At 32.0% G+C, this 12620-nt stretch overlaps 1 protein-coding gene across 1 annotated transcript; it reads right to left on the bottom strand.

The window, feature by feature from the left end:
- Positions 1-614: 614 nt before the first annotated feature.
- LOC110648060 (protein DEHYDRATION-INDUCED 19 homolog 6) lies at positions 615-4564 on the bottom strand. The gene is made up of 5 exons (XM_021802160.2): positions 4314-4564; positions 2637-2779; positions 2194-2271; positions 1789-2009; positions 615-1021 (listed from the first exon to the last, which is right to left on the bottom strand). The coding sequence occupies exons 1-5, from the start codon at positions 4390-4392 to the stop codon at positions 919-921; spliced, it is 624 nt and encodes a 207-aa protein (XP_021657852.1). The 5' UTR covers positions 4393-4564; the 3' UTR covers positions 615-918.
- Between the last annotated feature and the right edge of the window lie 8056 nt (positions 4565-12620).

Below are 12620 nucleotides of genomic sequence, written 5' to 3'. Positions count from 1 at the left end.
TTGGTAGTTCATGTTTATGTATGTGTTTTGTTGTTCTTCTGGACGCCTCTTTCCTTCTGTTATCTTGTATTTTTCCCTTTTGGAAAAATGTATGCTTCCATACAAAGCATCTATATGAGACAATGCAGCCCTTCAATGGCTTAGCCAGCAGAGGGCCGGGTTGTAGAAAGCAAGTGGATGCATCATTTGTTTGGTATTAAGTAGTCAATTGAATCAAATTTGGTAAAAAGCAGTATTTAGTTGAGGAATGAGATGGTGGTACAGCCTGATGGTGTTATAGTGGGAAAAAGGAGGACTAGTTTCTTGTTCGTGCCCCCATTCTAAATTCACCTAATTCAATTTCATATAATGGTCAAGTAGAGCACATCTCATTAGATTGGATTCTTTAGAAAGGTAGTTCTCTGATCTACCTGCTTCTGTCCTATAGTCGAGGGGATGGAAGGTTTATATTTGCAATTTATAGATGGATAGATATCTTGAACCTCCTAAGGTGCTTGGAAAACTGTATGATTGCAGGGTGTGTAGATCCCGCCAATTTCATTGTTACTATCAGTTCTTTTTTTATTAAAACCAAATATACTCACCCCAACATAGAAGACTAGTGAAGATCTAGCTTTAGCATTAAGAATAGAAGAGTTCTGTATTATACTAGGTATTCATTAGATAAATATAGTTTTTAAAGGAGCCACATTGATGTAGAGACATTAAATACAAGATGTGTTCAAATTCAATTGCAAACTTATTAGCCATTCGCCTCCCACTCCAGGAAGATACCTAACATGGAGACTATTTGGCTTTCCTAAAATCATGCACCAGTACTAAAAACCCCAGTGTCTGTGATAGGTAGTGAACGAAGAGTGATGCAGCCCTTTGCATCATATGTGGAAAGCTTCAACACCCTGAGATGATAACAAAGCTCTAGAAGATGGTTGAGGCAACCAAATGTTGAACAAATTCGGCTTTCTGCCTTCTCTCTTCAGAGCCCTCCTCATCACCTCCATCAAGTGAAGATATCTCACTCCTGCACATGAGAAATGCAATTAGTGCTATCCCATTGCCAAATCTCTTAAAGCATCTCTAAATAGTCAAATATTAAAAACTCCAATCAGTATAACTATCAGAGTAAATTTAAACAAAATTCAGAATTTAATTATCTCATCAAATAAACTTCAGTTCTCAAATCTCTGTAATGGAAAGGATGTGAACGGTGCAACAGAAATAACTGCACCATACACATGCTTTTTTCCCCATGTAGTTTAGTTGCGGAAATATCAGCAAACCTAACTCAAGCACATATTTATGAAAATAAGCAACATTTTTCTGACATGTGGAAACTAACATTATTCTAGCCAATGATGACATGTGACGTTTTTATACATCTAAAAATTGATGGTAAAGGAGAAATCAGCAGGATTTTCTGTTCCTTAACTGGTTTCCTGACCTCCCACAGTTTTACATGGTAATAAATCAAGTCTGGCAATTGAAAAGGTAAAGCAAGACCAAAAATTGAAGAGATCCAAACCTAAAACGAAAGGATAATACAGAAAAAAGAGATGAGAGAAGAAGAATTCTTAACAGTGCAAAGTACGTAAAATAAGGCATCTCAGAAGAAATGGATAACAAAAGTGGAAGTATGGTACATTAGAAAATTCCAGAAACACTTGAAACAAAAATTTAGTTTTATTGCAGGTTATAAATTCAATAAAGAAAAATACTCCTATGTCTGAATTTGGCTTTGGTCTGAATCCCAGAAATAGAATATATCATGATGCCATGTGAGGAGCTTACCTTTCTGAATAGGCACTTCTATTGGAAGATTCATCTTGCTGGCTTCCTTTAGGGTGTGAATGGGATACAATACCAAGAAATGGTGAGAGAAGTGGATCTGGTGCAGATTCATTTGAGTTTAATCTACCATTTGTTGAAGTTCCAAGAAATAAGCTAAGTTCCTTGCCAATCATAGCTGAACTACCAGTCCAGAGACCAGATTTTAGAGGTTTTCTCCTTCGCTGCAAAGCAATTAAAAAAAAAATGTCTTCTGATGAATTCAAAGCATAAAATGATGCTTAGAGAATTACACAATTCATGCATATGTTAAATCCAAAAGTAATTAATGTAGCAATCCCAACAGGTTCAAGACTAAGGCTGAGTTGAGTAGCAAGCATGTGAAGATCTAAAACAAGTGAAAAATACCTTCAGTGAACTTGCATGTTGTACTATGAAATGCCCAATCACATCTTTCCCTAGATTTGCTGCACAAAGTGGACACACCTGAAACATCAAAGTTATCATCAAATTAAAATTTCAACCAATAACATAAAGAATTGACTGTGCAGTGCAAGATGCCAAATTAGAGTGATGGCTATAAATTTTATCTCCTCAAACAGATCAGGTTGAACAATATCTTTAAGGCACTTCATAATGTGCGTCATGTTGGCCAGTAGCACCACCCATGATTTGGGGCCCACAGCAACAAGTGGCAAGGGAGGAATCAATACCAATGCAATGTGATGATTCATTATCAAAAAGCCTAGTTACCAATGAAAGTTTGCCAATTACATCCGCACATACAGATAGATATGCCCACAGGAATATGCACACACATAATGTACTATCAGATAATGTTAAGCACATACTGCATTTTTTAAGTCAAAGCAGTGTTCATCCTGCAGATGGCTGCAAAGCAAATGGACTTCAATGTCTACATAGCAGAAGGGACATAGAAAGTAAGCTCTCGCATCCTCATCCCCGTCTGAATCATCAATTACCAAATGATTATCTGTTGATACATTGCACAACGGAAGAAAAAAGAAAAGTTATATGGATAACATAATCATCAATCTAGAAGTAATAAGTGACCAATAAAGACATAAAAAGTGTATTCAATGGTTTTGAAAGCGAGGAACACCAAGGATTCCACTAACACAAAGCCGCCAATTCTAAATGCAAATCAAAAGAGCGGAAAATGAAACAAAAAAGGAGAGAGAAAAGAATCCTCTTTGAGACAATTGTTGTACTAAAACCTAAAAATATATCAGGGCATTCTAGTAGCAGGAGTGACCTCATAGAGATACAAACACATATCATTGGTATGCTCTTACCAAACATATCACCAAAATGTAAATAGCCATACACTTCGACCACTCAACTTTAAACTAAAACCTTCAACAATCTTCTGTGATCCTTCAATATTCAAACCTAGGAAAAACTATTCAGAATGAGCAATATATATTTGAATCAATGTAACAACCACCAGCACCCAGAGAAAATTCACATTTGCCCTAGAGGAACTCATGAACCAATTCAAACTGAATCTCTTATGGAACTATCGCCCTTCTATAGCCTCTACTGAAAATTTCCCAAAATCCATCCTTCTATTGCATGCTGACTAGGCTACTCAAAGGAAATGTTATCGCACCTTCATGGAAATTTATTTCATCTTTTGATTCCTCATCATATTCATCGTCATATTCTTCTTCACTATTAGCATGATAGATATTAGACACAATAATTTTCTCACTGTCCTGCAATCTTTTGACTTCAAGGAACCCAACGACTTAATCAAAAGATTTGATTTTTGGCTTGAAACTATTGATTTTGCATTCAAAAGATTTGATCTTTTCTCCTTGAAAAACAACAATCTCAATGCATCAAGTTCATCTAAAGTCTTCTGAAGCTTTGACATATCTAAATCAATCTCAAATATCTGCCCGTTACAATTTTCAGTGTAATTTGTCATATTGATTGGTGGCTTTGATTATTGATTAACCTCCAACATCCAATAAACAACTTCCATCTCCTTCCTTAATAAGGAAAGCTGCTCACCACGGTCTTCTATGTGCTCCAACCCTAATTTCCTTAATTGTGATTAATGCATCAAATAAAATCTTCCAAGATTCCATGGACCCAGTAATAAAATTCCACAGCACTAATCAAACAGAATCTAGCATTTCTAATCATATACTTCTACCCAAATAATAGGTTATGTCTCAACTTGTGTACTAATCTAAGATTTATGAGACTCAAAGTCTCACCAACTCAGAAAACAACCCCAGAAGCCAAAAAATAAATAACATACTTTCCCAAACCCATGATCCCCTGAAATACCTCAAATAACAGATTATTCCAGACAATTGACTATACGTAAAATTATTTAAAGAGGAAAACAAAAAATCTTCAGACACGCAAGCTGGACAAGATTCGCTCAAAACCCTCAGACCTAGATTATAAAACCCCTCAAACAGATTCTCACTTCCAAAATAACGAAATAAGAAAAAAAGAGCAAAGCATTTTCTAGAAACAAAAACAACTACCGGAGTCGTATCTGGCAGCTTGCACAGCAGAGAGATGCTTAGCGGCGCGAACTCTCGAGGGCCAGAAATCAACATCCATATTGAGTCAGCTTCCCAATAAACTGCGTCTAACTCAGCGGTTCCCGGCGAGAAACGTCTGATTCCGGCGAGACAGTGTTGATGGGTACTACTTACATGTGAGGAGTGAAGCTGCTCTTCTTTGCTTTGTTCTTATATTGCGCTCTGACATTGAGAAGGGCTTTTCTGACACACAAAAGTTGCTTCATGGATGACTGACACGTCAATTTTGCTTAAGTTATGTTTTGTTTTCGTTCACTTTAAATTGAAACAAACTAATTAATGCCACCAATAATTTTTCCATTTCTCTCGGATGGTATTATATTATTGTTGAAAACAAAAAAAAAAAGTTCCTATATTTAAAAATATTAATTATTTAATTTTTATATTTAAAATATATTATTTAATTACTTTTATTTTAATTTAATTAATTAATTTATATATTTAAAAAATATAATATTTTAAAATATATATTCTTTAATGAAAATAAATTTTTTATTTTATAGAAATCAAATTTGAAACTGTTCAATTATTTTCATTCAGTCCTTAGATATTATTTTTTTTATTTTTCTTTATTAGAAAATAATTTTTATAAATCATTGCCTTAATTATTTGTAAATTTATGAGAATTTATTAACTTTTTTTACATTGACAACTTTGATCATTTTCCATCCAAAAATTAAAAATAGAGAAAAAATTAGTGGGGAATGGTGTGAGTGAATAATGGAAGAAATATGAAAAAAAATAAAGAGAAAAAGATTAGGGTAAGTTTGAGTATAAAAAAAAATAATTGAAGGAATTAAAAAGTGAACAGAATTAAATTATAAGGATTAATTAATGTATTTTTTAAAATACTACCAATTAATTAGTTTTCAAATTATAAAGATTAACTAATGTATTTCACAAAAATCACTTAATTAGTTTTACTAAAATAAAGTAATTAAATATCAATTTTACCAACATTAAGATTCATTGATTAATGAAAAAATTAATAGATGGACTAAACAGTTTAACCGTATAAAAAAAATAAGAGATTAAATGATATATTTTTTAAAAATATAAAAATCAAATAGTTAGTTTCGTTAAAATGTAATGACTAAATAATAATTTTCTCTTAATAATATGTATTTCTTTAGAAAAAAAAATATAAATAGATAATACTCAACTCAACTCAACTCAACTAAGCATTTATCCCAAAAATTTAGGATCGGTTATATAAATTATCTTTCTTCACTCTAAACGATTTTGGGTTAAGTCCTCGGAAATGTGTAATGTTTATAAGTCATATTTTACTACTCTCATTCATGTCAGTTTAAGTCTATCCCTTCATTTCTTTCTATCATCTAACCTAATGTGCTCTACTTGTCTAACTGGAGTCTCCGTATGTCTACGCTTCACATGACTAAACCACCTTAATCTCCCTTCTCTCAACTTATCCTCAATTAGCACCACTCGTACCTTTTTTTCTAATATTCTCATTACAGACTTTATCTAGTCTAGTATGGCCACTCATTCGCCTTAACAATCTCATATCCGCAACTTTTATTTTAGACACATACGACTCCTTCAGGGCCCAACACTCACTAACATATAACATGGTTGGTCGTATGGTTGTACTGTAAAATTTTCCTTTTAACTTATTGGGAATCTTGCGATCACATAAAACTCCCATGACACGTCTCCACTTCAATCATCCAGCTTTAATCCTATGACTAACATCCTCCTCATATCTCCAATCTACTTGAAGGATTGAGCTGAGATATTTAAAGTGATTACTTTAGGACAGTATCACCCCATCCAAACCAACTCCTTCCCTATCACCAGTTTGGCCTTCACTGAACTTGCAATGCATGTATTATGTATTCGTTATACTTAACTTAAAGCCCTTTGACTCTAGAGTCCTTCTCCAAAGCTCTAACTTTCTATTGACTCCTCGTGTCTCATCTATCAGAACTATATCATCTGCAAATATCATACATCAAGGGATACTCTCTTGTATATGTTTCGTTAATTCATCTAAAACTAATATAAAAAAGTAAGGGCTTACAGCTGAACCTTGGTGTAATCTAACTGAGATAGAAAATTTCTCGTGTCCTCTCCCACTGTGCGTACAATAGTAGTTGCTCCTCATACATATCTTTCAACACTTGTATGTACCTAATAGATACCATCTTTTGTTCTAACACTCTCCATAAGATATCTCTTAGAACACTATCATAAGCCTTCTCCAAATCGATAAAAATTATATGTAGACCTTTCTTCACATCTCTATATTTCTCTATCAATCTTCTAGTGAGAAAGATCGCTTCCATAACCGGGCATGAAGTCAAATTGATTTGGAGAGATAGAAGTGTCATGACATAGTCGATGTTCCACAACTCTCTCCCACAGCTTCATAGTATAGCTCATGAGTTTAATTTCCCTATAGTTTAAGCAACTCTGTATGTCTCTCTTATTTTAAAAATTGAGTACTAAAATACTCCTCATCCATTCATCAGGCATTTTCTTTGAGTTTAGAATCTTATTAAATAATTTAGTTAACCATGTCACTCCCATATCTCCCAAACACTTCCACACTTCAATTGGTATTCTATCGGGTCCACATACTTTACCCATTTTCATTCTCTTAAGTGTTTTATTTACTTCTAAAGATCTAATCATTCTAGTATAATTCACATTCTTTTCTATTGCTCTGTAGTTTATATTCACGCTATTACCATTTTAATTATTATTAAAAAGATTATGAAAATAATTTCTCCATCTTTCTTTAATATCCTCAACTTTCACCAACATTTTTCCTTTTTTATCCTTAATGCACCTAACTTGATTAAAATATTGATATTTCTTTTCTCTCCTCCTTGCTAATCTATAAATATCTTTCTCCCCTTCTTTAATTTCAAGTTTTTTACATAATTTTTTAAAGGCCTGCGCTCTTACTTGACTAATGCCTTTTTTGTCTCTTTCTTTGCTATATTGTACTGTTCATATGCCTCATTATTATTACACTTAGGTAATTTTTTATACCATTCCCTCTTTCTATTCACTGCCTTTTGTACGCCTCATTCCACCATCTCTCTTTTGAGGATGGTCCATGTCCTCTAGACTCTCCAAGTACTTTTCTAACTACTTCTCTAATCTTTGATGCCATCTGTATCCACATACCATTGGCCTCCACATCTAGCTTCCATGCTTCAGACTCGAAAAGCTCATTTTTGAACTTCACTTACTTTACTCCTTTTAACTCCCACCACTTTGTTCGAACTACACTATTTTTTCTAATCTTACTTGAATAATATATTATAAGGAGTATTTATTTATACAACTTAATATATCACGGCAACAAAAATAAGGAGGAGACTTAAAAATCCTTAAATATTAATTATTTATAAACAATTCAATTTCATTTAAATTTATTGTCATATTTACAACCTATATTTTCTATTATACTTATTAGTCAATTTTAAAAGTAAAATATTGAAAGAATTTTAATTAAATTAAAAAAAAAATCTTGATAACCAATAAAAATTTTTTTACATCTTTATTATTGATAAATTAATAATTATGCAAATAAATTATACCTTTTTATTTAAATTGCCAATATCAATTATCAATAAATAACTTACTAAAACAGTATATAATTATTCTAATTAAGAAAAATGGTAGCAATATACTCTTATTCAGGTGTTCATTACTTATTTATTATTTTATATATAATTATTTTTTAGTATTAATAAATATATAATTATTCACGGGAAAATATTTTTTAAAATAATTCTTTAAAAATAATTTTAAAAAATAATTAATGAACATTGAAATATTTAAACAAATGTTACATAATTATCAACTACATATTCATATTAATTTTTTTTATAAATATATATAGATTAGATGGACTAGTTTAGACAATAATCATTCAAATTATATATATCATTAGAATTTATAAATTTAAATAAAAAATGATACATAGTAATAAAAGAATTATTTAAAAAAATTATAATGTACAGTTTTTTTTCTTTTTAAATATAAATAAAAGAGAAAATTATTATTTTTTATTCTTTCATCTAAAGATAGAAACAAGAAATCAATGAATTAATTGCAGCCGCCACTTCAATTTTGATAATGTCATGAAGCTAAAGTGATTACTTTGGTAATTGACTTAAGGATCCGAAAATTCGGTGGGGATAATTAAGAAGAAGGCTTTAAAAGTTCATTAAGAAGAAGGCTTTTGAAAAAAAAAAAAGGCATTAGTCATAAGTAGTCAAGAGAGGAAAATTCTAGAGAAAAAAATCAAGAGACAAGTGTGGAAGTTGCTTTAATGTTAAGGATGAAGATTGGTGCATTGCACATGCATGGAATAATATTGAACTAAGAAAGGTGAGGTATGCTTACTCAAAAAGGGCAAACAGCCAAAGATCCAACTCTTTGTGGTGGGACATCCTCCATCAAACTATTAAATTCTATGGTGGCCCAATAAGAATCAAGCACATGATCCAGGAGTTTCTTTTTCTTAATTAATTTATTTTTTAATTTAATTTGTTATATTTTTATGAATTTTATAGATCCAACCCTTTGTTATCCAACTCATAAATTTTACATGTTTTTATCATATAGGGAAAAATTATAACTGAAATTGTTTGCTATTAAATTATCAAACATATATTTTTTTTAATACTTAAAATTAAAATTATTGAAATATAAACTTTTACTTACATTACAAAATTAAAAAAAAATGTAATTATTGAAATACTAATGAAATGAAAAATATTACTATTATTATTTTTAATTTGATGCTATTAATTTCATTTGAAGAACTCAATTTTAAGTTGATAGGAAACATTATTACTTACAAACCACAACAATAATGCTATTAGCATTATTATAGTGAGAGCGAACAAAAAGCAGAGTGGGCTCTTGGGCTCCATCAGACATGATTGGGCCATGCATATGGGAAGGTGTGGAGGCCCATCTAAGTCATAAGATATCCACTTTGAACAAAGGAATTCATTAATAAACAGGCCCAATGCATGCCTTAAAAAATCATAAGATTTGCTTAAACAATATGCTTTTTTTTTTTGGGTGCTTTTTAATTTTTCAGGTAAGAAAGTTATCTTTTGTTTTTTTTTTTTTATTAATTTAGCTTCAATTAAGGTAGAAAAATTATTGATTTTTCATTAAGAGGAAGAACTTAGAATGTAAAAATTTTCTTTTAAAAAAAAAATTATGTGACAAGATGGGATTATTATTATTATGGTGTCAGTTGAACTTGCCTTTGTTGAGGATAGCACACCGGAAGGAAGCCCAACTTTTGAGAATTCAGGTGAGCTGGGCAAAACCTCAAGAACTATTGAAATTAAGTTTCACATATTAGATGGTAATAGGTAGGGTTTTTATTGATATCTTATTTGATCAAATTTTTAATATGATAAATTTAGATATTATATAATTGAGTTTAAAATAAATTTGTGTTTGATAAATAATATTTGTGATGAATTTATATTGAGCTCAAATTTTATGTTGAGTATTTGTTACAAGAACTTATTTATATAAATATTTAATTAAATATATAATATATATTTTTTATTATAGGATTTTATATATTTTATTTTAAATAAAATAGAATATAAATATTTTATAAAATTATTAAACTTTTAAAATAAAAATTATTAATAAAAATAATTTTAATGTAAATTATTAATTAAATTTGTCACGACCCAACCTATAGATCGGACTGGCACTAAGACCTAGGCCAACCTAAAGCCCCTGAGGCCCGTAGTAAGCCTAACTATTTCTCAACCCATGACTAGATCCACAATTTAAGCCCAATATGCATATAAAATAATTTAAATTAAACTGTTAAAATTTTCTTTTGGGCCAACATAGCCCAATAATTATCAAAAACTAAAAATAGGAGAGCCCAGCTCAACCCTGTTACATCATTTACAAACTATTCAAGACTCATGAAATTTTTTTTTTATTTATTAATACAAAAACTTAAATTTATGCAATCCCTAATAGAATTAATGCTACTACTAGTACATGCGGAGTCCTAAATTATAAATTTAGAGAATAATAATACAATTAAGTAATCTTTTCATAACCTGCGAGGAAAAAGACAGGTTATTCTGAAAAAGGTCTCCTCCTGTAGCCTGGAAAAATATAGTGAACAGGAGTGAGCGTTCGACTCAGAGAGTAAAATATCAATTTTAACCATAATCTCTATAATTATCTAAAGCTAATGCACCCTGTAGAGTGAAATACAACATCGGCAATATTTTCACATCATAACAACAAAAAGGTAATTTGGAGCACTCACACACCCGATAATGTTAAACAATACATATATGGGAGCTGATCCCCTATACAGCCCTCTTAATCCAAACTGTGCCAGCGAAGAACTCAAGCTCGGACTTCCACTTAATAAACCAAATCGGGGTCCCAGCGAAGAACTCAAGCCGTGTCTACCCTGAAGGACCGCGTCCCAGCGAAGATCTCAAGCCATGTCTACTCGTTTTGTCCATAGCCAACACTATACCACACGCACGCACACTGCTCCAAATTACCATAATAACATCAATGGCACTTTAACAATTATGAATGCAACATAAAACGTGTCTAGTGTTTAACTACATAAATAAATATTTATAAGTGATGCATGGGCATGCTTGAACATATAATAATATTGAAATTATAATTAAAATTAATATTTTACTCACAGTACACCGATGACTATTGTGGCTGCTGGATGCAGAAAAATAGCTGATCTCGATTACCTAATAATTAAATTATAAATTTATTAGTACTAAGTTAAGATAAAACTCTAAAGAGGCAACAGACAGCCTAATTCATGCCGGAAATCCAGCAGAGTTTCCCTTATACCTGGGACCTACCCAACCTGCAAAAAGGCTCAAATAACATTTCTAAATTCAACTCATATCTCATCATTATTATATGGCCCCTCCAAACCAAGCAATACTCAAAATCTTAAAAATTACGTTTTAGTCCCTATAATTGACATTTTGTAAAAATCCACTCAAACAAGCTCTAAAAATTCTAAAATTTTTCCCGCGGTCCTTAATAATATTATAAGGATATTGCAAAATGAATTGTAATTTTCTAATCACCCATGAATATTTTATTCAAGAATATTACTCAATTTCATAAGTTTCCAACAGCTAACATATTCTTAATTCAACCCAATTCAATATTCACATATTTAAACCTCCATCCTCAAGCTTCAACCAATCATATAAAATTTAAATATCTTAATTTCAAATAATCTTATATGCCCATATGCTAAAAATCTAACTAAAATCCATCTATATTTTTCAAAAATATTCTACAATCACTCAAAATTTCAACAAACACTATAGAATATCTCTAAATAATTTTACTTTCATCATATATTTTTTTTAGAATTTTTCTCCAATTTTTCCTGTTTAAGAAACACTGTATTTATACTCCATAGACAGAGAAATAATGAAAATAGTTTTACCCGAAGTTTATCTGTGTCTCAAAAATTCCAAAAATTTATGAGGAAGTCTCTGGAAGTTGAATCATCTCCAAAGCCCACCGGAGCCACCACCGCGCACGATGGCCGGCCGCCGGTGACATTTGCCGGATTTGATCATACCATCATGTTCTTCTCCTCTCCCTCAGTCCATAGGTGGTCTCGGATCGTCAATCCAACGGTCGGATCGTCAGAAATCTCGTCAGAAAGTCAAAGAAAAACTGATTTTCTCTCTCCTCACCGGCGCCTGAAACGGCCACCAAATCCGGCGAGGCTGGTCTCATCTGAAAGGGCTCGCTCTTAGGAGTCCATAGCCGCTGGAATCACTCCAATCGGACGTCGGGATCGCCGGATACGAGCATTCAAAGTTTGGGACCCTTTTTTTTTTCTCTCTCTCTCTCTTTCTCTCTCTACTCTTGGCCGGATTTCGGGCTGCTGCCACGGCTTGGGAGGTCGTCGGCCGGTCACCGGAGAAGGAAAGAAGAAGAAGAGAGGGGAGGAGAGGAGAGAAGAAAAATTGGGAGGGGGGGGGGGAGGGGGGGGCTCCTCCCGATTTTGTTTTGAATTTTTTTTTTTTGTTACATTCTTCCCCCCTTAAGAAAAATTCGTCCTCGAATTTTAGAATAAACAAGAAATAAGGAAAAGAAGATTATTAGAACAAGTGCAATCATTACTTTTCAAACTCCTCGTATATTATATATGACATTCTACTGCTCTCTGATTCTACTATAGTGTCCTATTTG

Source organism: Hevea brasiliensis, chromosome 13 (assembly GCF_030052815.1).
Source record: "Hevea brasiliensis isolate MT/VB/25A 57/8 chromosome 13, ASM3005281v1, whole genome shotgun sequence".
Lineage (NCBI taxonomy): Eukaryota > Viridiplantae > Streptophyta > Magnoliopsida > Malpighiales > Euphorbiaceae > Hevea > Hevea brasiliensis.
This window is presented reverse-complemented; position numbering and strand designations above follow the sequence as displayed.

Bases quoted from the DNA above. Each gene is read 5' to 3' on its own strand.
- LOC110648060 (XM_021802160.2), bottom strand. From the start codon at position 4,392: ATGGATGTTGATTTCTGGCCCTCGAGAGTTCGCGCCGCTAAGCATCTC. The intron at 2,780-4,313 runs GTAGTTGTTTTT...ATGTATCAACAG, and splicing joins AGCTGCCAGATACGACTCCG to ATAATCATTTGGTAATTGAT. The intron at 2,010-2,193 runs GTATTTTTCACT...ATTGCTTTGCAG, and splicing joins AACATGCAAGTTCACTGAAG to CGAAGGAGAAAACCTCTAAA.